Source organism: Corythoichthys intestinalis, chromosome 21 (genome assembly GCF_030265065.1).
Source record: "Corythoichthys intestinalis isolate RoL2023-P3 chromosome 21, ASM3026506v1, whole genome shotgun sequence".
Taxonomy (NCBI): Eukaryota; Metazoa; Chordata; class Actinopteri; order Syngnathiformes; family Syngnathidae; genus Corythoichthys; species Corythoichthys intestinalis.
The window spans coordinates 4,830,083-4,854,080 of record NC_080415.1 but is presented as its reverse complement, the minus strand read 5'-3'; the positions used below and the strand labels follow the sequence as shown (position 1 = coordinate 4,854,080).

The 23,998-nt window shown below is 39.1% G+C and overlaps 1 protein-coding gene across 3 annotated transcripts in view; it reads right to left on the bottom strand.

The window, feature by feature from the left end:
• LOC130909358 (piggyBac transposable element-derived protein 4-like) overlaps nt 1-23,998 on the bottom strand; it is a 57,113-nt gene that overhangs the window by 19,435 nt on the left and 13,680 nt on the right. For 2 of the 3 annotated variants that reach the window (XM_057825711.1, XM_057825712.1), the window contains exons 2-3: nt 22,751-23,014; nt 18,866-19,126 (exon numbers count right to left, since the gene is read on the bottom strand). In XM_057825711.1, coding sequence (XP_057681694.1) covers nt 18,866-19,126; nt 22,751-23,014 — 525 coding nt within the window. Of the gene's footprint in view, nt 1-9,490; nt 12,258-12,352; nt 13,657-18,865; nt 19,127-22,750; nt 23,015-23,998 lie in introns of those variants that run through there. The other variant, XM_057825710.1, reaches the window with a different exon arrangement.

Sequence of the window (23,998 nt, the reverse complement as noted above, 5' to 3'; positions counted from 1 at the left end):
CGGTTTGCCGATCCGCAAAGAAACTCGACAACCGGGTCGTCATGTCAAATAATCCAGGCTAGTTATGTGTGATTTTCCACTTCGAAGACTTTGAAACATCCCTCGGTTCGGGTTAGCATGTCGGCTAGCTGTCACTCCTTCTGGTCTGTTTACATTCTCCGAAGCCGGGGAAGGGAAATGACATATGTCCGATTTAGGTGTCATAAAATATCGTTCGGCAGGTGTGACAGTAAAGGTAAAGTCGACTGTTTTGACCATTATGGAGTAATTTTGCCATGTCGTCTTGGATAAATGGATTTTTATTATTTTATATTCCATTTAGCACAAGTTATTTGTCATGACCATGCCATTTATTTAGCAATTGGGGAAAGTACTTGGGTAAAAAGAATATCCTGTAAAAATATTGAAGTAAAGAGACAGAAACAATGACATTTTGCCGCTCTCTTCGTCGCGTTTTCCTCATTGTGAATAGTTCCCCCTCGACGGGCTGACTGGTCCTTCTCAAGCCATTTATATAGCTATTGGGGAAAAATACTTGGATAAAAAGAATATCCTGTAAAAATATTGAAGTAAAGAGACAGAAACAATGACATTTTGCCGCTCTCTTCGTCGCGTTTTCCTCATTGTGAATAGTTCCCCCTCGACGGGCTGACGGGTCCTTCTCAAGCCATTTATATAGCTATTGGGGAAAATACTTGGATAAAAAGAATATCCTGTAAAAATATTGGGAGTAGAGAGACTGAAACAATGACATTTTGCAGCTCTCTTCGTCTCGTTTTCCTCGTTCTGAACAATTCCCCCTCAATGGGCTGAATAGTAAAACCGATGAGCCTAGTCTACCGCTGACGTCATCCACCTGTTGGGGACGCTAAAGCCCTATAATTGTAGGCGTGGCTAACCGGCAGATTAAAAGACTCATTTCTCGTCATCTGCGCTTTGCTAAATTGTTGTATATGGTCGAATCGTCTCAAAATATGATTCTAATTCACATAATAATGCCATTTAAGACTTTTTTTCTGGTGTCGTATGCTCTTTAAAGACACTGGAAGAACGGCAGGGAGCCCATGTGACTTCACTACTCAGCAACATCAACAATGGCGAGCTACTAGTTTATTCTTTGATTGAAAATTTTACAAATTCTATTAAAACGAAAACATTAAGAGGGGTTTTAATATAAAATTCCTATAACTTGTACTAACATTTATCTTTTAAGAACTACAAGTCTTTCTATCCATGGATCCCTTTAAAAGAATGTTATTAATGTTAATGCCTTCTTGTTGATTTATTGAAAACATGAGAAAAATTAAAATGTCAATTATTACGTCGGGCAGGGCCAGGGTTCTTTCTCCCTAACTTTTTGAAATAATTATATATTAACGATGTATGAATGATAAACTAAGGAATACTTGTTATAAAATAAATAATTTGGATAAAAAAAGAAGGCGCTGTATGGTCATTGCAGAGCCAGAGCGTGCCGATACGCCCTTTTTAATCTTCCCCTCTGCCAGTCCGCAAAACCGCCTCTGTTTATTTATATTACTTTATTGTTTATATACTTTTCCAGCGTTATTTCGTTGTGTAAATAAATTTATAATGATCATAAAATATGTAGACTATTTAAACATTAAGAAAATGTGCGGTTTTTTTCTTTCTGCCAACTGAGAATTCGTTACAAAAGACAGGCTTTTATGCAGACATTGTCACAAATGTTATCACACAAAACGCGGGTAGGGCTTTAATACCCGCGGACCAGTTCGGGTCGGGATGGATTTTCTTAGGCCCGATTTTACCTCTATCTTAAAGTCTTAATGAGCTTAAATTGGCTGCAGTTACGAAGTCGGGAATGCTCCCTCCGGAAAAAAACACGATTTGACCAACATTATGTTTAACAAACTTTTCCAGCGTTATTTCATTCTCTAAATGCATTTATAATTATCTTAAAAATATGTAGACTATTTAAACATTAAGAAAAAGTGCGTTTTTTTTCCTGCCAACTGAAAATTCGTTACTAAAGACAGTTACGACATCGGGAACGCTCCCTCTGGAACAAAACGCAATATGACCAACATTGTGACAGCCGATGCCGACCAAAAAGGACGTAATATCCGAAACAGATCACCAATGGACTCATTTGAATTATATGAATGGTGGTCTGTTTTGGTGTTCAGAATCCACAATACTTCTGCCTGCAGGGTTTTCGTTCCACCGACAAACGGACGCATGGGTGGATTCTCCGTTTTGCCGGTTGTGGTGGTTTGGCACGCACGAGATGCATTTTGATTTGTAGTGCAGTGCATCGTAATCATCTTCGTTATGGATTTTAAAAAAACAACAACTTTGTCACGGATATAATTTAGGTTGCACTGAGATGTTCTTGAAAATTAAGACCACGGTGAAAAAATTCCAGACTTACAACAGCTAATTTAATACTTTTAATACCTTTAATCATGGAAAACTAAATTCAATGCTTTTTTAATACTTTTAATAACCCGCGGGTACCATGTATTTAAGATTTTTTTTTTCTCCTGTCGTGTGCACTTTAAACTAATTTCACCCATGCCCAACTGCAGATAGTTTCACACATACAAATCCTAAGCGTTAAACAATGAATATTTTTAATCTTTGAAAAAAAACAAATGCAACTTAAACGTAACACCAGCTTGATGCAACTTCTGTTCAACACAAGGCTCAGGAAAGCCATGCATGCATGCATGCATGCATGGAGGAGAGCTAGGAGAGGAATACTAGCAGCCAATGGGTATTACCTTTACCCTAAAATTAGCTACCGGAGTAGCTTAGGGTACATAAAAGTCATTCCTGGGCTTAAGATAATGTAACTTTTATCGGAAGCAAAACTGAGAAGCATACACACTAATACTCCCACAGAAACTCATCCAGAAAAATGAGAAGGTTACATAAATACATTTGATTGATTACAATGAGTGTGTTGAAATTTGCATTTCCCCATCTTTGTGCGCTGGCCATGAGAAGCAGTCAATGGCGAAACACAGTCTGTTTATTTCTTTTGTCCCCCCCTCACCGCACCCTCAGAAAATGTCTCTGACTTAACCTCTGCAGCCATACTCACACGCATTATCAAAATTAGATCCAGATGAATAATATAAAAAAAGTTTTAACTTTTAACTCATTTGCTCCCAAAAACGTATTAATATGTTCTTTTTAAAATTGTTTCAGAGTCCCAAATACGTATTTATACGTCTTTTACGGGGTTTTTTTTCACAAGAGACATTTCTGCGTTCTGATTCAATTTAGCTCCAAAGCAAAGCTGAAAATCCATTTTAAAGCAATAAAACCACTGGAGGGCAGTAGCGCATTTGGTAAGACCGGCAACCCGATTCAACGGCAACGAACAGCCGGGCCGCACGGCCAGGGCACCGCCGGAAGACGACCAAATGGACGTCCAGGATGCCAGACGACCGAGCAGAACGACCGGGTCCACCGTTGCAGCGGACGATGCCGCTGAGTCCGCGCTGCTCGCGAGGAGAGCCGGCAGAGACTTAAAATAATTCCTCTTTGAGACAGGCGGCGATGAGGGAAAAGTTTACACGGCTGTCGCGGCCACAACAGCGTCATCTCTCAGTTAGTTATGTGTAAATAGATTATTACTTTGCTATCAAAAGCTCTATTTGTCTTGTTTATGTTATTTTGTAAAAAGAAAACATTATTCAGATGTTTGGGATGTAACTATAGCTGTGTTAAAGTCAAAGTTATGATTGAAATGTATGCTTTCACAAAAAGCTCAATTTCTGTTTTCTCATCAGAAATTGGAAAATTGCTCAAACTAAGCTTTTTTCTAATGCTGATTTCTAAAGAATGGAAAAAGATATGAACTTTTTTTTTTCCTGCTGAAAGAAAAGAGTAATCTTTCTTTTGGTGGGTTCCATGTTTATATAGCAATAGAACAGAATTTTCTGTTGGCCTTGCAAAATCAGTCAAAATCCAGTAAAACAGCCGACAGCGAAGGTGGTTGCACCGGCGAAAATGGCTGGGAGTGAATGAGTTACCATTTTTGTTATTATGTTGAACATTGTTTAATGCTTTCAATGCTTTTCACGGCCCGAACTTTGATAAAATCCATTTAATGACTTTTGATGACCCACATAAACCCTGTTTTTACTGGCTTTGAGAGCACCCAAAGCCCACTACAAAACCTCCGCAACATCCAGGGGAATTAAAACCTTATTTACATTTTTGTAATCTGAAAATGGGGCACTCAATCTTGCCAAACACCTCCAGGACTATTTTTACCCGCTTACAGAGCACCCAAAGCCCGCTACAAACCTCCAATACCTCCTGGGGAAATTTTAACAGCTTTTACCCGCAAATGAAGCATCATATGATGATGATGCTTACCATTGAAATGAAGATGGAAATGATAGAAAATATGAGTGTGGAGTGCACAGCAGTGAACTGATTCGTTCAGATACTCCTCAGACCTCCCTTCGCCAATCCTTATAAGTTAAGGTGACAATTATTATTGTGGTACCATCGCCAAAGAGATCATCAGGTTTATATGCCCAGTCTTTCATATATATTATATCCTCTGGTTGTCTTACGTCTCTGACTGTTCTTGGGGGCAATTTACATTGCTATTTTTGTGTAGCGATCACAAATGCTACTTAGTGACAGCCACCTAACACTTTCACTTTACAAATCTTTAATTCTATAAATTATTTACATTTCCCCTTTACTAAAGTTTTTTTTTTTTTTTTCTAGAACAGAAAAGGTAGCAGTGGCAGTCAGATACCACTAATTTTTTTCAGGTCATTCCTTGTCAGATAGAAGCAGCACGGCAAAACGCCACGCTAAAAAATAAGTAAAAATATCAAAATGGCTTACCTCTTCGTCCTCTGTAGGACCTGGGCCCCCCCCAAAAATGTTCACTGCATATGAAATGTGAATGGCTTCACCTCGCTGGCGTTAAACCGGTCTTTTGGACGTCCGCGCAAGTTCGGAGCCCTTGGAGGTTGGTCATTGCAACTATTTTCTCAAGGATCTCCTCATCCACAAACAACGCAAACGCTGTCTCCGGGCTGCTGATCCTGGCTACTGCATACAACCTTGGGCCAGGTGTGGGAATTCGTGCAGGGACGTAATGTCCAGCCACTTCGTTGGTTGGATGCCACATCACTTTTTTATTTTTCGAGCTCTGTACCGTATGATCGGCGCCCGATGGATCCTGGTCCTGCCCGACCGCTTCCGCAGCATCATCTGAGGTTTCCTCCTCTTCTTCCCAATCGGAGCTGTCCTCCTCTGTGTTGTCGTCAGCATCAGGCTGATAATTGTGCGAAAACTCCGCCGACTCATGTTCTGACGTTTCAGAACCGGAATCGTCTTTGGTGTCAGTTGCCAAAATTGCTCAACAGGGCTTCTTCCGTGGTAAAAAACTTAGCCATTTCTGCACTCTCCAGCGTCCAACTCACTCTGGTGGTTTCTCGAATTGCTCAAATACCACCACACACCCGCCTTGACCAATCGCGGGCTAATAAATTCAAATTCAAACACGAGGCAGACCAATCATAGTTGAGATTCAAAAACTTACCTCATTCATGTTTCGAAATCTGAGCCAATCTCTATGCAGAACATCCGTTTGAAATAAAAACGCTCACACGCATGCGTAGACGTACAAAATTCAAACGATAACACTTTATTTTTTGAAAAAGAACTCTGCCAGTGATGTCTGGAGGTCCCCACCAAGCCCTACTAACATCCCGACCGGAATTGTACAACTATGCCTCGTTTTGGAGCCTACTGCAAAAAGGCAAAATCATTTGCGAGCGTCAAGCTTTACCTAATGGTGAAGGGGTGTAAATGCTCTCAACACAAAAATTTGGCATGCATACGTCTGTCCAAGCGTAAATAAAGCAGTTGATGTGGTAATCGCGGGAAATGCATTTTTGCACATTAGGTTTACAATGCATTCAAAAATCGGAATTATAATGGGTGTCTATGCTACAATAATTGTCGATTATGTTATGATTAAGTATCCAAAGTACAATCATTGTTGCAATGCCTTAGAATGGTCAGCAGCTGGCATTTTGAAATTCAGGACATTTTAGACACCCCATGGAAATGTCAGCTCTCTGGTATTTTTTTTTATATGCGTTGTCTTTGATTTAAGGATAAAATATTCAAAAATGTGCAAAAATAGTAGCCAATGTGTCATGTATCAATGTATCTTACAGTAGATGAAGGGTTTCCTGTAGGATTTTTTTGAAGCTATGGTGGTGGTGGTCCTGCATCAGTCGGCCAGCCCCGTCATGTTGTGCCATGCTGAAATTGCTTCATATCATAACAAATGAGTATTTTTAAAAACATTTTTTTCCCAAGAAGAACCATAAGGAAGATCTGTTTGAAATATTTCTTTGCCACAAATGAAATACTTATTCCAGAACTTGACTGTCTACATTTATGATGGAGTAGTAGGGCCAAATTAAAAAAAAAAAAAAATGAATAAGGGCATTGCAAGAGTAAAGTCGTAATATTGCTACGAGAAAAAAAGTCGTATTATTGCGTAGGGATTACCCCTACGTAATAATATTTTGTAGCTATAAGCCGCTATGCACTTTACGTCTATGTACCTAAGCTGAGAGCTACGAAGAAGCATTAGTATAAATCATTTTATGGATAATAATTTGATGGAGATACATGGTTTCCCCTAGGAGTTTTTTTGAAGCTGTGGTGGTGGGCTGCATCGGAGTCGGACAGCCTCACCATGTTGTGCCACGGCAAAATTGCTCATAGCATTACAAATGAAATTCTTTTTCACATTTTTCCCAAGAAGAACCATAACAAAGGTCTATTGGAAATACTTCATTAGCCTGGCTGATGTCATAGCTCTCAGCTACTGTACATGTACGTAAAATGTGTAGCTGATTACAGCTACATTACCCTACATAATAATCTTGACTTTTTTTTCTCGTAGCACTAGCACAACTTACATTTTGTATTCCTTTTTCCTTTTATTTGGCCCTAATACATACGACATTACCACAACAATAAAGGTTTGCATAGGGACATTAGGGACATAACACTAGCAACTTTTCAGGATGCTCAAATTGTCCCCACCAACTTTTAAGCAGCCTTATTTGCATTATTTAATGAGTTCAGTTATAGAGGTAATTTAGATTGTCTTCACATATTTTGTAAGGATAGAATTGACCCTACTCATTATGTTCAGACTTACACTGACACCATTTTTTCCCCTCAAACGCACATTTGATTAGCTGATGACGACCGTGATTTCCCAAATATAAGGCGCACCCGTGTATAATGTGCACCCCAAATCTACTTGTAAAATCTAGGGGAAATTATTGTACCCGTTTATAACGCGCACCCTAATTTTAGCACCAATAAATAGAAGAATACAAGAAAACAGAGCTCTTGCACAGATACAGAAATGTCATTTTACTGACTGGTGAAACACAGCACAAGCATAGCATATTGGTAGTTCAAAACATTACCATAAACTGACAATATTCACGGTAATAATATGATTTGACAACTTCTCCAACTTACCAGAATCTAGGAGAAAACAAAACAGATGTGACTTTTCTTTTGAAGGCTGCTGTATAACTTGCTCGTTTAATCATGATGAATAAATGTTTCTTCCGTGGATTGATACGGTAAAATGAAAGTGAGAACGTAAGCCGGAAATCCGAGAGCGCTCATCGCTGTCGACACGACAGGAACAATAGGAACGATTGTTATTTGGGTTTGAGTTTCCCGAGGGACAGATATAGTTGACGGACACAGGAAGTCTGTGTGCTTACGATTGTTATGGTCCGAGTTGCAGAGCTGCAATAAACGTTGACTCAAATGAGTTCAAGAAACTAAATTCTGTGCTTTATGAAGAGTGAAAAAAGCAGAATTTAATACAGACGAAATCATTCGGCCGATCAGAGTGAAGTATTACTGAAACAAAATGGTGACGTCACGTACCGTAATGGTCGGCAACGGTTTGCCGCATACCTTTCTTCAACACAACGTGGCCGTGTCAATTAAAAAAAAATAGGTTTATATATATATATATATATATAACATATACAGTATATATTTCTGTCTCCATCCATGTGGCCATTTATAATGCGCACCATGATTTTACAAGCTGATTTTGGGGGGGAAAAGTGTGCGTTATATTCGGGAAAATACGGTAGGTAAATGCCCTTGTTTTCAGTGTAAATCTACTAGAAATAAGAGAAATTATCTGCCAGTGCTTCAAGTAAATCTTACTCATATTTCTTGAAATAAGATTATTTACAGCAAGCTATTTATCTTAACACACTTATTTTAAGCAAAAAGTGAGTATATTTAATCTAAATATATATGGCGGAAGACACAGACAAGACTGAAAAAGCAGTTTCTGCTCTTGCACTCCTCTTTAAAAGAAACTGCAGTATTTTAAGCCAAAACTACTGTTGTGTTTGATAGAACCATATGTCTATACGCTGCCCTAGCAGATGGCATTAAGCCCCCGAACAATTTTTAATTTGTCCGTTTTACCCTGAAAACCCCCGTTTACAGACCTCATGCAACCGCTTTTGTGTCAACCAGCCATAAAACGAAGGTAAATACTTATATATATTATTCAAAATGTCTTGTCGTTTTTAGCTTAGAATCATTAATTGATGTCTCATATTTTGTTTAAAAAAAAACAAAAAAAAAAACTTTCAAAAAATTATTCACTCACATATTTTAAACTTTTAAACAAATTATGTCACAATGGGAAAAAATGGCGTCTGTAAAAAAGTCACAGATATCTACCCCATAACCATCTCTTACTTGTATTTTTTTTGTTACTGTCGCATTTTCTCCGATATGTTAGGTAATAATCGATCCTAAGAAAAATAAAAAAAATAAAAAAAAATAAAACGTTCTTTTTCATATATTTACCCATTTAAACATCTCAACCACTCCTTGATGTCTGTTATTTTTGCATCGCGACCCTTGTTATATTACCGTGTTCCACCCATCAAATCCCAAAAAAATCCAGCTGTGACCATTCACAGCTGTGTCTTGACACTCAGTGATACATGCTACATGGAGTTTTTGGATCGAAACAAGGTTAGTATGCTATAAAATCTCGTTAAAATTATTGCGTCTGTAATTATGCTCTTGCGTGCTCTCACCTTCATATAGGGTTTTGCTGTTTAAAAAACATTTTTTTTTTAAATGCCCTCCAGTTCAACATTTTTCTTCCCCCAGAGATTTTAAGCTTTCCAATGAAACATGCAAACATGCATATCGGACAATTTTGAAAGTTGGCCAAATTGGGGATCTCAGAGCGGAAGTCACCTGAGTGTTTTCCACCATATACAGTGGGGCAAATAAGTATTTAGTAAACCACCAATTGTGCAAGTTCTTCTACTTGAAAAGATTAGAGAGGCTTGTAATTGTCAACATGGGTAAACCTCAACCATGAGAGACAGAATGTGTGTGTGGGGGGGGGGGGGGGGGGGGGGGGGGGGGGGGACGAAAATCGCATTGTTTGATTTTTAAAGAATTCATTTCCAAATTACAGTGGAAAATAAGTATTTGGTCACCTATAAACAAGCAAGATTTCTGCACATATACTCGTAAGAAGCATTTCAAGGTCCTGGAGTGGGCTAGCCAGTCTCCAGATCCCAACCCCATAGAAAATCTGTGGAGGGAGTTGAAAGTCCGTGTTGCCCAACGACAGCCCCAAAACATAACTGCTCTAGAGGAGATTTGCATGGAGGAATGGGCCAAAATACCAGCAACAGTGTGTGAAAAGCTTGTGAAGAGTTACAGAAAACGTTAGGCCTCCCGTATTGCCAAAAAAGGGTACATAACAAAGTATTGAGATGGACTTTTGGTATTGACCGAATACTTATTTTACGCCATGATTTGTAAATAAATTCTTTAAAAATCAAACAATGTGATTTTCTGGTGTTTTTTTTTCACATTCTGTCTCTCATGGTTGAGGTTTACCCATGTTGACTATTACAGTGTGAGTACAAGTACAAGTGGGAGAACTTGCACAATTAGTGGTTGACTAAATACTTATTTACCCCACTGTGTGTGTGTGGGTGCGCGCGCGTGTGTGTGATTATATATTAGTTCAAAACATTATTTGAAAGCCTTTTTTCCTTGATTTTGGTGAAAAATGACCAACCTTTGGATGCATGGTCTTAATAAGAACAAACTGTATATTACCTAAAGTAGATTGAATAATCCGACCCATTAATCTGTCAGCAAGTCTTTAACACTCAAAACAAGATGGAGAAAATTATTCGACTAGATTTAAGTGATTTGATTTAAATTATCAGATTAAGACTTTATAAATTTGCAGTGTGAAAGTTAGTAGAAGTCAATACATATTTCTTTTTGCATTGATGATTTAGCCCAGGGGTGGGCAAACTATTCCACAAAGTGGGTGCGGCTTTTTGTTCATACCTATCATGAGGACAGCCTTTCACCAATCTGGTTTCTTACAAGTGCAATCAGTTGATTGCAGTCAGGTGCTCCTTGTTTCCACTGAAACCTCATTGGTTATACTGTGTGTGCTGAATCAGTTGGAACAAAGACCAGGAGCCACTGCGGCCCTCGAGGACCGGTTCGCCCAACCCTGATTTAGCCTATTAATTAATGAGGTTTGTATTGGTGAGAAATGTAGCCCTGACCCCCGTTCACCCAATCTGTTTGGTCTTATTAATGTCCCGTCCCCAGCAAAAAGTGGTAATGCAGATTATGCTGTTATATTGTCCCTACCAACATTGAGAACAAACCTATGACCTTGTAGTGGACCCATTTCAAGGAGTTGGGGGAAATTCTAATTGCCGTGTATAATTTTACTAGTTTCGGTGAGAAGGTGAAGAGTTTTTTTGTTGTTGTTCGTTAACTACATTTCCACACAAACGCATATCGAGGTACCATTTAGCTTAGCAAGGAGAGGTATGACAGCCATTTTTCGAGTGTCCCAGAGCTTGTGAAACTTGGAAAAAAAAAAACCCGAATTTTTCAAGGTTTCATCAGCCGTGACTGCGTATATCCGTACGCCGTAAGGGCCTGGTAGCACAGATTTATCCAGTGGGCATTATTTTGACTAAATTCTTGTGATTTTTTCCAAAGTATGGCTTTTCCTTTGAAGTGTGATAACCAAGTTATTTCTGAATATTTTTCCCTTTCAACCACTCAAAATGTTCAGTGGCATCAGACCTATCTACACACATGTAGTTTTTTTTTTTTTTTTTTTTTTTAACACTCCCTATGGACAATAATAGCACTATTATTGTAATACCAAAACTAACTATGCTGTATATATATATATGTAAGTCTGATTTGAATATTTCATATGACATAGGTAGGGGCTTGAATAAGTCCATAAGTCATAACAGAATTTTTCATGCATGCCCAGTTTTAACACAATGGCAGTTTTCTGAATCAAACTAAATTCTTGTGATTTTGTCCAAAGTATGGCTTTTCCTTTGAAGTGTGATAACTAAGTCATTTATGAATATTTTTTTCACTTTATACCACTCAAAAATGTTCATTGGCATCAGGCCTATCTATAGTTTTTTTTATTTTTATTTTTTTATTTTTTAATGCCCCCTATAGACAATAACAGCAGAATTATGCTAACAGCAATACCAACTATGCTATATAGGCCATTTATATAAATCAAACCAAAATATTTTATATGACATAATTACATCCTTAGATAAGTCAAAGTTGTAACAATACATTTTTTTTAGAACAAGAAGGTGGAATAGTGACAATAACTGATTTGATTACATAATTTATGGTTAACATTATGCAGAATTCATGAACACAAAACACCAGTTACTGAAACGAACTATTACTAACTAAACACCAAAACGACTTTTTTTTCCCATTTAACATTTCATGCAATGGGTCTTCATGTGGTTTCTGCAAATGTAAGTTCCACATTTTGCACAGATGTTTGAAGCCCGAAGTGGCTTTGTGCAAAGGCTACATTGTTTGCGCTTAGACGGGGGTCCAGGTCGCTGCTCTGCCTGCTCCACCAAGCCTTCGGCAGAGGGCGGTGCTTCCCGTTTCAGAACTTCAGGCCGAATTAGAGCCTTGCCTAGTTCCTCAAGGAAAAGTCGCCGCTTGTAGCTTTTCTTCATGTTCCAGTCTGGGTAGATCTCCGTGAAAAGCACAAATGCATTGTAGGACGAAATGTCCACCATGTGAAAAAACACACACAGAGGCCAACTGACTGCGCGCCGGCGGCAGGAGTATGTGGCACAGGCCTGCAAAGCACAAACACACACGCACACACATCAATAACAGCTTTGATAGACAGCTTTTACAAAGACAAACCTTGATATGCAAAACATGTGCTTACCTGGTCTAGATGATCCACAGCCCCTTTGGTCTTGTTGTAGTCATGAATGACTTTTGGTTTTTTCTTTCCTGTCTTCATCACTTCCGGTTCTGTGTGCCGCGTGCTCAAGATCAGGAAATTTTTCTCTTTCTTTGGAACATAGGAGACCAACGTGTGATCTTTTGAAAAAGCAAAAAGGCTGGAAAGGACCTCTCTGCCAGTCACCTTCACAAGATGTGGAGGAAGCTCTGCCTTGTTTTTGCGGATTGTTCCTACCAATGCCATTTTTTTTTTTTTAAGTTCAGCTGCCAGGGGGAAAGAGGTGAAAAAATTATCTGTGGTCAGTATGTGGCCCTCCAATGGGGAACATAGGTCCAAAACCACCCTCATCTCCTGGTCCTGTTCTCTCTGGCCTCCAGGAGGCTTTCCTGTGTACATTTGCATGCTCCAGGCGTATGAAGTGCGGACATCGCACAGTGTCCATATTTTCAGGCCATATTTAGCCGGCTTGGATGGCATATATTGCCGAAATGAGCAGCGGCCCGAAAATGAAACCAACTGCTCATCAATGCATATCTCCCTGCCAAGGTTGTACATTTTCGGCAACAGGGCGTTCCACATATTCCATATGTCACTGATAGGGGACATTTTATTTTGGTGGTGACGTTGTGGCCTGAGGAGTCTGTCATCAAAACTAATTGTCCGGTTGATTTGGCAAAAACGTCCATGGGCCATAGTTTTTGAAAAGATGGGCCTTCCACTCTCTTTGTCCCATAGGCTGATCGTTGGCTCGTGCTTCGCTTTGTATATCCCTGCCAGAATCAGTAGCCCCAAATAAGTTCGCAGCTCCTCGACAGTCAGTGTGTTCCAAGAATTGACTGACCTGCGTCCTTGGAGGTTTGTCATGTCCAAAATCCGTTGTATGATGCCCTCGTTGAAAAATAAATCAAACGCAGTTTCGGGGCTGCTTATTCTGGCCACTGCGTAGAGGGTTGGCCCGGGGGTAGGAATGGGAGGGGGGACATAAGGTCTGGCCACCTCGTGATTGGGAGACCATAATATCTTTTGATTTTTTGAAAGCCACTCATTATGGTCTCCGCCCTGATCGCCATCATTTTCATTATCTGCTTCAACATGGTGTTCATCTCCGCACCCCTCCTCCTCCTCGCTCTCACCTCCGCCATCATCTTCGTCTTCCATTTTCCGCTCCTCGTCATCATCCTCTTCCTCCTCCGGCATCCAAGGTCCGGGAGAATTTTCTTCAAACTCTTCCAAGCTCTCCGAAGAAGCGTCCAAATGTAGGCTGTCTTCGGAACCAGTACCTTCTAATACGAGCAGAATCGTGTTCTTCAGTGAAATGTTTCTAGCCACCATCGCTAACAGTTGTGTTGGAAGAAATGCAAAATAGTGATCATCGCGAGAACAAAGACCCCCAAAATGCCAAGGACCAATGAGCGGTAAAGAAATTCAAACACCCAACCAGTAAGAGTTGACTTTCAAACAATAAACAAGTGCTTTTTTTTTTTTTTGCATTTGCCGGCAGTACCTTCGTATTGTCTTGTGCACACGTGCAAAATTGCATGCCCAAATAGACTGAAAGTGAGCTCAGACACATCAACACCAAGTTTTTGTAATGCCAACCGTTATTATCTCATTCATTTTTGAACAATTTGCAGCGGGCTTCGCAAGCAAATTCATGTATTGGCCTATGGCGCCCCTCGTGACTTTTGGGTGTTCAGACTCTCAACACACAAATTCCTCTATTTCCATGTTTTTGACTCGCCAAAGAAGCGATTGCATCAGTAATCACGGAAAATGCATTAGAACACATCAGGTTTACAGCATATCAAAAATTATGATTTATAATAGGAGTTAATGAGCCAGAAAATGGCATTATTACAAGAATTTAGTGCGACTCTCCCCAACCTGTTTGCAAAAAGTTAGAAATTGCAACATGATGCCATTTTAATCTTTACAAGCTTTTACTATCCTGGGGAAATATTAGCTGCATAGAGTAATTTTTCCAATTTTCTTTAATGAAACACAGATAAAAAACAAAAAAAAAAGCAATAGTATCGACTAGAGCTGTCCCGACGAGTCGACATAGTCGACGTCATCGATGGCGAAAATCCGTCGACGAGCACAACATCCCGTCAACGGTTAATGAAGGGTGAAAAAAATATATGCGTGGAAAGTTCACAATGTCGGCCGCTTGGTATGCAAGCGGAGAAAGCGGCACAAAGCCAAAAAAGCGCACCAGAGAGTCCAAAACATTGACTTATTTTTAAAGAAACAAAGGAGGGTACACTGTTGTGTTCTGTCTCTTCAATGCCAAGCTTGGCTGCACGTCGGCCGTGAAAGATAACGACAGGAGATTGTAAGTCCATCTAACTAATGACATGTTTTTAAGTTGCTAAGCCTGTCGCGATATGCATTAAGTCCATTTTTCGCATGGTAAATAAAAATGAGGGCGGTCATTTTCACGGCTGCGTTTTATCGCTGCGCGCGCGTCCATTTGTGAGTGCGTGCTGATGGCATATGAGAATCCAGTTCTTTTCTTTCATCAACACGCTATAGACCCTACCCACGTGACGTCACAACTCCGCTCTCCTGACTGGTGCCGCCCACTTGTCCGTCAACACATCGTGTTGACCTGTTATGGCTACGTACATTCCTCCTATTTACGGCGTGTTTTTCTGCTCGTTAACATTAATAATCAAAATGGTGAAGGCGTGTGTGGCAGTCGGTTGCAATAACAGAGAAGATAGACGGAGAGACTTGAAGTTCTACCGGATTCCGAGAGACACGTAGAGGAGAGAGCGAGATGGGCTGCTGCAATTCGACGAGAAAACTGGGCTCCAAACGATTACCACAGATTATGTAGTAGTCATTTTATATCTGGTAAGATGCATTTAATATATATTTAGAGGGTTTTGGGCTGACAACCACATTTAAGATCATTGCTAGGCTAATCGCCGACAACATACACGTATGTATGTATTGAGAGTGCTATCGCTAATCCATATAAACATTAAAAGCCCTAGCTCCATTGACAAATGACATGAAATACATTAGACTTGACAGTGGATGTTAGCAAGAACAAAAGATTTTGGATTGAAAATTTCGTAACTCACCTTCCGAGCACAAGATTCCTGCCGAATTTTCGTGTACGAGGACCTGTTTCACCCAACCAGCAACGTAGCATTTATAAGCCTCCAAGCTCTTAAAGTGTTTCAAACTTTCGTGAGAATAGTCTGATTTTGTGTGGACAAGATAGTTGTAAATATCAGGGTCAGGCAGAGACGGCGAAGGCAGCCGGTCAAAAATCATCGATTTAGGCATCAAATATGGATCTGGCGACTGTATAGAACGAAGCTTTTCCACATAACGCCTTTTACGCAACACATCCAGTGAGTTTACGGCATCCGAAAGCACCGGGTCTTCCATGAAAGGAATTTTAAATTCCTCGATCAATTGAAACCAATGCTAATACAGAGTCAAAATGACGGACAAGTGGGCGGAACCATACAGCGAGCACGTGGTTTTGTGACGTTGGTGGGTAGGGTCTATAGAATCAAAGTTCAGACATACAAAATAAGAAAACACATCTATATTAAACACTCTATACGTTAGCATTGCTACATTGAGGTGAATGGGGAAAAAAGACGGCCTACTTCAGCCGGCTATAAAACAGGCAGCCTTCTCCAAAACTTGCAGTTAAAAGGTGACACTTCAAACATGAAAAATCGCTGGTTAACAGCATTTGCAAAAGGAAAAAAGTCTATTACTGACACCACATGCAATCACAAAAAGTGCTTTTTTGCGGAGTGTAAAGTTTAAATTAGCGGTTAGCGAACGTACTTCCGGTGAACATTTCAAAATACAAGCATGTCATGTTTGTCATATAAATAACGATTTCTGGAGTTAATCCCACATACTTCAGATTCTATACTAAGAATACCTTTAAAATGACACCCCTTATGAAAAGTCTGATTGGCAATGAATAATTATTATAATGCTATTATATATAGTACTACAGTATACTATAATATTACTGCTAGGTAATATGTTGGAAAGGTGAAGTCAGTGTTCTGAATCTGTTTACATTCCATTCTTTTGCACAAGTTAATTCTATCAGCATTTGAAGTCATTGTTTATTTGTGCTTTATTATTTTTATTTATGTTTATTTGTACTTAAATAAATAAATAATGTAAGTGTTCCAAAATGTTTTTGTGAATTGATAAGCGTCAACAAAAATGTCATTGCTAAATTAGTAAAAAAAAAAAAAAAAAAAAAAAATTTTTTTTAATTATAAGATTAGTCGACTAATCGTAAAAATAGTCGGCTGACTAATCGGGAGAAAATTAGTCGTTTGGGACAGCCCTAGTATCGACAAATAACACCAATGGGTTAAGTACGCCTGCCCCTCTGCTATTGAATGCGTTGTTTACTTTAGCACGACGGCACCCTGAAATAGAGCAAGGCCCCGCCTCTCGGCGCAAATTCATTCAAACTTGCTGTTCCGCCCAAGACGGCCGTCCACCGCTTACTTTTGCCAAAAAGTCTGATCCAAAATACTGTAATGCCCCAGATGGGGGGAAGAAGGACAGGAGTCGGTATTGGCTTACCCACTTTACTGTGGCAATAATATTAAAGAAAAACAAAAAAAAATAACAGCTGGCTGCCACGACATACGACCACTATCTCACCAGTTCTCCTTCTCGCTTCCATCTACGTCACAGCTCGTCTCTTAAGTGGGCCTTTTTTAAACGGCCTTTAAAAAAAAAAAAAAAGAAAAGAAAAATCTTTTTTGCAAAGCGTGGTAGATTTTATTTTGGTGTGGCGGTGCGCCACAATGTTTTATTTGTAGGGGAAACCCTGAGATGAGCAAAATATTAAGGCTTATTTGTAAAACCGATTGTAAAACCCAAAATGCCTTCAGTAGTGTTTATTTTAACGGAGGAGGCAACGCTCTTACATAAAGTACGTAACTGATTATTCAGCTACATTAGCCCGAGAATGATTGTCGAATTAATAGTACGTGAGAGTGAGAGAGACAGAGAAAGAAAGGCAGAGATTGTTGGCGTCTGCTACGGCGGGAGTGCCACGTCAGTTGTACAAGTTACAAAATTAATAACTATAAACCCGCCAAAGCGGTAACTTCTTTGGGGATGTTAAAGTATTATCATATAGGGCTAATGGCCCTAATATGTACTAAATTACCACAACAATAATAGTCCTTCAGTTAACGGACGCTCGTCCGTTGACAACTTAAATCTTTTAAAAATACTTAACTGAAATCCCAACCCGTTACATCAGCAACGAACAAATGGTATTGAATGCTAGGATGCCACGATTCAGGTCAAACACATGCCATAAAGAACTTAAACGTTATGTCAATATTAAGGTCGTTTTCACAGGCTTAAACAACAACTACATGAACTTGAAATACCTTTCTGTGGATTTTTCACCCAATTTCCTACTCTGCGCTGACGTTGCAAAAGGAGAACCGGTGTGATTTTCAAGATAAAGCGTGTAATTGAACAATATGAATTTGATGTGCTATTTTAGATGCCTTCTGGCAAATAGTGCGTAAATAATGAGCTATATATATTCATTTAGACGTACTGTTAAATTATACAAATTATACATTAAAAAGTATCTTTAAATTAAAAAAAAAAACAAAAACTTATAAAAGCGGTCACGGCTTGCAAATTTTTCTGTGGCGGTGCACCACAACCTTTTGTATGTAGGGGAAACCCTACATACAAAATGATGAGAAAAGAGGCAAGTTTAAGCACAAATTAAAGTATAAAAAGTACACGATGACACACCTGCAAATATTAAAACTCTTGCGTTACCTCCGGTTCAGCCGTTTCCCAGCTATGCTGCGTATTGTAAAAGGTACATATTTTTGTTTCTCTTGGCAATATCGTTGTACCTTTGGATTATTTTTTGGCATTGCAGCCCTTAAAATTTTTAAATAAAAATAAAAAATTTAAAATTTTTAAATACAATTTTAAAATTCTTAAATAAAAATAAAAATTTTAAACCTCATCTTTTTCATCCGAGTCGCTGAAAAATGGTGTGATCGGCCCGATTTTCGATCACGTGAAGTCTTTAATATAAAAACTCATGATAGTGGGATTTTAAAGCCTTATTAATAATACTCATTCATTTTGTTATTTGTGCAAATTTGTCACACTTGTTAACAACAGTCCTTACTTTCGCCCAATAAAAAAAATTATTTTGACTTTAACTAGACAGTCCCTTGAAGTTAGCGCTAGCAGCAGCACTGTTATTCGTCATGGCGTAGATTTGGCATCTATTCAATTCACATGGCGAGAAATGGCGGTCAACATACTATATTGACCTAAAATATCATCTTCATAACCGGATTTAGACATTGGCCGAGTTGTTTTTTGGTTTTTTGTTTTTTTAATCGGTCTTCGAATATCCCATATTGGTCGACCTCTATTTATGACCATTATCATCATCAGTGTAAGGCTAGTGTGAAATGCTGCCGTCACTACCTGATAGTGGAGCGATGAGGTTGTCTGCTAGGAATCCTGTTGAGGGCCGACTGCTGCTCAGAGGCCCTCTGCTGACCTCGCTCAGATCTTTATAAATGTATGCCTTCTCTTCCTCCTCCTTAATGATTGGAAGCTGCATTTCTCTTTGTTGCTGTTGAGGTGGTTCAGGTTCTTCCTGTTTGATTTGGGGGAGCTCCACTTCTTCTTTAATGCCATGTGATTCAGGCTCCTGCCACTCATGATCATGAGATTTTCTGACAGCTGCATGACACAAGAGACATGACATGCAGGTAGTCCCCGGTTCACAAACAACTGCGCTGGGGACGTAACCCGGACTTTTGCGTGAGTCAGAATGAACCCTTTAAATGCCTCAAAACACTCTCTGCATACGAAAAAAAAAAATCTATCCAAAAACATGTATTATAGGTCATTCGACTGTCCTTGCTAAGACATTGGAGCCGAGTCCTAGCTAGGCCGTGAGCTAAGCTTCGAAATGACGATGTCAGACGCCCGTGTGGTTTGCCGACTTTGTTCAGCTGCTCATAACATCAACACTTCCAGAATGAAACTAAAATAAAATTCAATGAAATCAGTCTCATCTTCAAAAAATTTGTGTTTACAAGAAGCTGCTGACACAGCAAAAACCAATGATTAGCATGTATCAGTTAGCGTCCACACATCATCAAAAACAATATATATATATATATATATATATATATATATATATATATATATATATTATATATATATATATATATATATTATACACATTTTTTAAAATCATACTTTGGGGGGGAAAAGTGAGAAAAAAACATGTCTTATATGTATCTCTTTACAGTGCTAGATCTGAATAAATACATTGAGCACACACACACACAAAACAAAACAAAAATGGGGGAGGGTGCGCTACTTCGCGGTTTTTCACTTATCGCGGAGGGTTCTGGTCCCTATTAACCGCGAAAAACGATGGAATACTGCACACTGTGGTCATGATGAGTAATCCAAAGTCTTTCCAAACAGCTATTCAAGACATCTAGTAAAAATTTCTTTATACATTTTTAAATATAGCAATATAATATCGCAATATATCGCAAACCTACGGTGGCCCTGAAGTGCAAAACACAACGGCAAATTAAAAAACACAACAGCAAATTAAAAAACACAACGGCAAATCAAAAAACACAACGCCAAATTAAAAAAACAAAACGCCAAATTAAAAAACAATTGCAAATCACAAAACAAAAAAAAACAAATTAAAAAACACAACTGCAAATCACATAACAGAAAAAACAAAAAACACAACGCCAAATTAAAAATCACAAATGCAAATCACAAAACAAAAAAACAAAAAACAGAACGACAAATCACATAACAAAATAACAAATTAAAAAACACAACGACAAATCTGAAATGAAATGGAGGTCACACTGTATTGCTGCCATTGTCCCATTTTCCGTGCCGAGGTCTGTTCGCATTCCCATTGGGATGGCACAAAGACCCGAGACGCAATTAATAGAATTGCACGCGATTACAAACGGATTGTTGTTTGTTGCGCCACAAGCCAGCCACATTATTCTTCTCGAGAATCTATACACCCAGAGCCAGGCCAAAGGGTTTAAGTTTATCGTAGCCATCCACGTGCCTGATGTAATTTGGCCCCATGGAGTGGTGCGTGCGTCTCACAAACCTTTTGCGAGTATGTCCAATAGGACTTCATACGTATGCCCCGTATAAAAATATTCTTTTATAGCGGCAGCCATGTTCACATCTTCGGTAAGGCTCATTTTGAAATTCCAAGCCAGAAGCGGAGAAACTTCCTTCTTCATCAGTACTATGCTTTCCGGTGGATTCGTCCAATCAGCGATGAGTTAACATTTTGACTGGTCCCTACCTTTTCCGGTCGCATGAAATGTAAATTTCATTTCGAATTTGTTGTTGTGTTTTTTAATTTGTTATTTTGTTATGTGATTTGTCGTTGTGTTTTTTAATTTGTTTTTTTGTTTTGTGATTTGCAATTGTGTTTTTTAATTTGGCGTTGTGTTTTTTAATTTGTTATTTTGTTATGTGATTTGTCGTTGTGTTTTTTAATTTGTTTTTTTGTTTTGTGATTTGCAATTGTGTTTTTTAATTTGGGGTTGTGTTTTTTAATTTGTTTTTTGTTGTGTGATTTGGCGTTTTGTTTTTTAATTTGTTATTTTGTTATGTGATTTGTCGTTGTGTTTTTTAATTTGTTATTTTGTTATGTGATTTGCCGTTGTGTTTTTTAATTTGTTATTTTGTTATGTGATTTGCCGTTGTGTTTTTTAATTTGTTATTTTGTTATGTGATTTGCCGTTGTGTTTTTTGATTTGCTGTTGTGTTTTGCACTTCAGGGCCACCGTACAAACCAGCAAAAAAATCGCAGCGATAGTTTTTTCCAATGTCGTTCAGGCCTAGTGGTCAGTAAATGTTACTTTTATAGAGCAAGTGCAGGGAAATATGTATGGAATCACTCCATTCTGAGGAAAAAAATATGGACTCATGAGAAACAAACAAATAAATAACATGTCCAATGCAGATTCTTGACTATTGACACCTTGTGCAATGCAGATTCTTGAATCTTGACAAGGTGATGATGCTGGAACTTTGGTTTGGTGCTGTTCCAGTGAGATTTACAAAGATGAGTGCCTGAAAAAAAACCATCAAAATTCCCTCAGTCTTTGCGATATGGGGCTGCATGTCAGGCAAATGCACTGGGGAGATGGCTGTGCTTAAATCTTCAATAAATGCACAAGTTTACATTAAATTTTAGACAGCTTTTTATCCCTTCAATTGAAAATATGTTTGTCATTTTCCAAGATGACAATGCATCATGCCAGAGCTAAAACTGTTAAAGCATTCCTTGGCGAAAGACTCATCCAGTCAATGTCATGGCCTGCAAATAGCCCAGATCTCAATCCTATTGAAAACCTTGAAATAGAAAAAAAATGGTCCACAGCAAGGCTCCAACCTACAAGGATGATCTGGCAACTGCAATCAAAGAGTTGGTACCAAATTGATGAATACTCAACAAGTCCATGCCTCAGAGACTCCAAGCTGTCATAAAAGCCAGAGGTGGTGCTACTAAATACTAGAAAGTTATTTGTTTGTTTCTCATGATTCCATATTTTTCCCCAGAATGGAGTGATTCCATATATATTTCCCTGAACTTGCTCTATAAAAGTAACATTTACTGACCACCACACTGTTTTTTGTTCATTTTTTTTTTAGTGTTTCTGAATGCTAAAAAGTTGCAGTTTTGAAGTGATTCATTATTTTTTTCAAGCTTTTTATCTGAGCTTGTTCTAAATGATAAAATGTCAGAGTGAGTGCTTGTTCAAGACTGTTGATTCCATACTTTTTGCTAGGCGTTGTATTATGGACTGGCTATGGAGCTAGCATGTCACACAGAATACAGGCATCAGGGCAGCAGGAGAGCAGGGGAGGGTGAGCTCTACGTGAACAACAGTAAACTAAACAAGTGACACTGTTTGGTGAACCTCGAGTTTGTTACATTTCGATGCATGCTCAATTATCTTTCTCTCTTAGGAATTCTACTGCTCATGTAAGAGAAGACCTCGGGGATGACCCAGGACACGCTGGAGAGACTATGTCTCTCGGCTGGCCTGGGAATGCCTTGGGATCCCGCCGGAGGAGCTGGTTGAAGTGGCTGGGGAGAGGGAAGCCTGGGCTTCCCTGTTAAAGCTGCTGCCCACGCGACCCGACCCCGGAACAAGCGGAAGATAATGGATGGATGGATGGATGTTAGAGAAGAGCATTAGTGAAAAGCATTGTCCAAGTGGCACTTGGACAATGCTCGTCGCAGACAGAAGATTTTAAACACATCTTCACTTTTCAAAGGCTCACCAGTCAATTTGGTGATGTCCGCCTCCTCTGTAACGTATGGAGGGTCTTCCTCCTTCTTTTTGAGGGGCTGATGTTGGTGCTGCTCCTCAATGTGAGAGTTTCCAACTGTGAAGAAATGCTCCTCCTCTTTCATGTGTACAAACTCTTCCTCTTCTGCTTTAATGTGGAGAAACTCTTCTCCCTCCAACTTTATGTACGGCGAATCTTCCTCCTCTTTGATGCGAAAAGTCTCCTGACGCTCAGGACGATGTGCTTGGCTTTCATCTGCAAGGCAAGACCACACATGGGCAAAACCCAAGGAGGAGTTCGCTGGCTGAGTGCTACATAGCCCCTCGCCATGCTTTACTATCCAACAACAACTCAAGTGCTGATATGCTTCTTCAAAACCCTAACATAATACAAACGGACACTTAACCCACTGATGGGCATAATCGCTAACTAGTTTAGCATTCTGTGCTGAGTGGTCATGTTTCATCAACAAAGAATACAAACAATACAATTGGCTTCATTTACTCACCTCTGACGGAGTCACACACTGGATCCAAAGACAAACAAGACAATCTAACTCAATACTTTGTAATATTATTCATTCAGCAACCCAACCTGGCGTAGCAATAAATTATTTCTTACTAGCTTTAGTCACTGGCGCGAGTGCATTCCCACATTGCACACAAACAAGGACCCAAACGGGACTGCTCACAGCTGCTGGCAAAAATCGATTATCAAATTCGTTGGCAATTAATTTATTATTCGATTTAATCGATTAGTTGTTGCAGCCCTATTTGAAATTGTTTGAAACCTTTAAATGTTTTCGGACTAAAACTTTTGAATTTTACAGAAAATTTTTTTTTAGTAAGTGTCGACTAAAACTAGACAAAGACAAACACATTTTAAAATGACTAAAATATGACTAAGACGAGTACTGTAATTTTCGGACTATAAGGCGCACCTGACTATAAGCCGCCACCAACCAAATTTGATACAAAAAAGACATTTGTTCATAGATAAACTGCACTGGACTATAAGCCGCAGCTGTCCTCACTGTATTATGGTATATTCACACCAAAAGATATTAACCGATAACACATTATCTGACAGCGGTATCATACGACTGTCATAAGACCAAATGAACCACCATGAAGCTTTGAACCAATTGGCTTCTTGAAGCAATGAAGCACTTCAGCTGATTGGTTCAAAGCTTCATTGCTTCAAGAAGCTTCATTTGGCCATCACTGGTCCCTTGGGGGA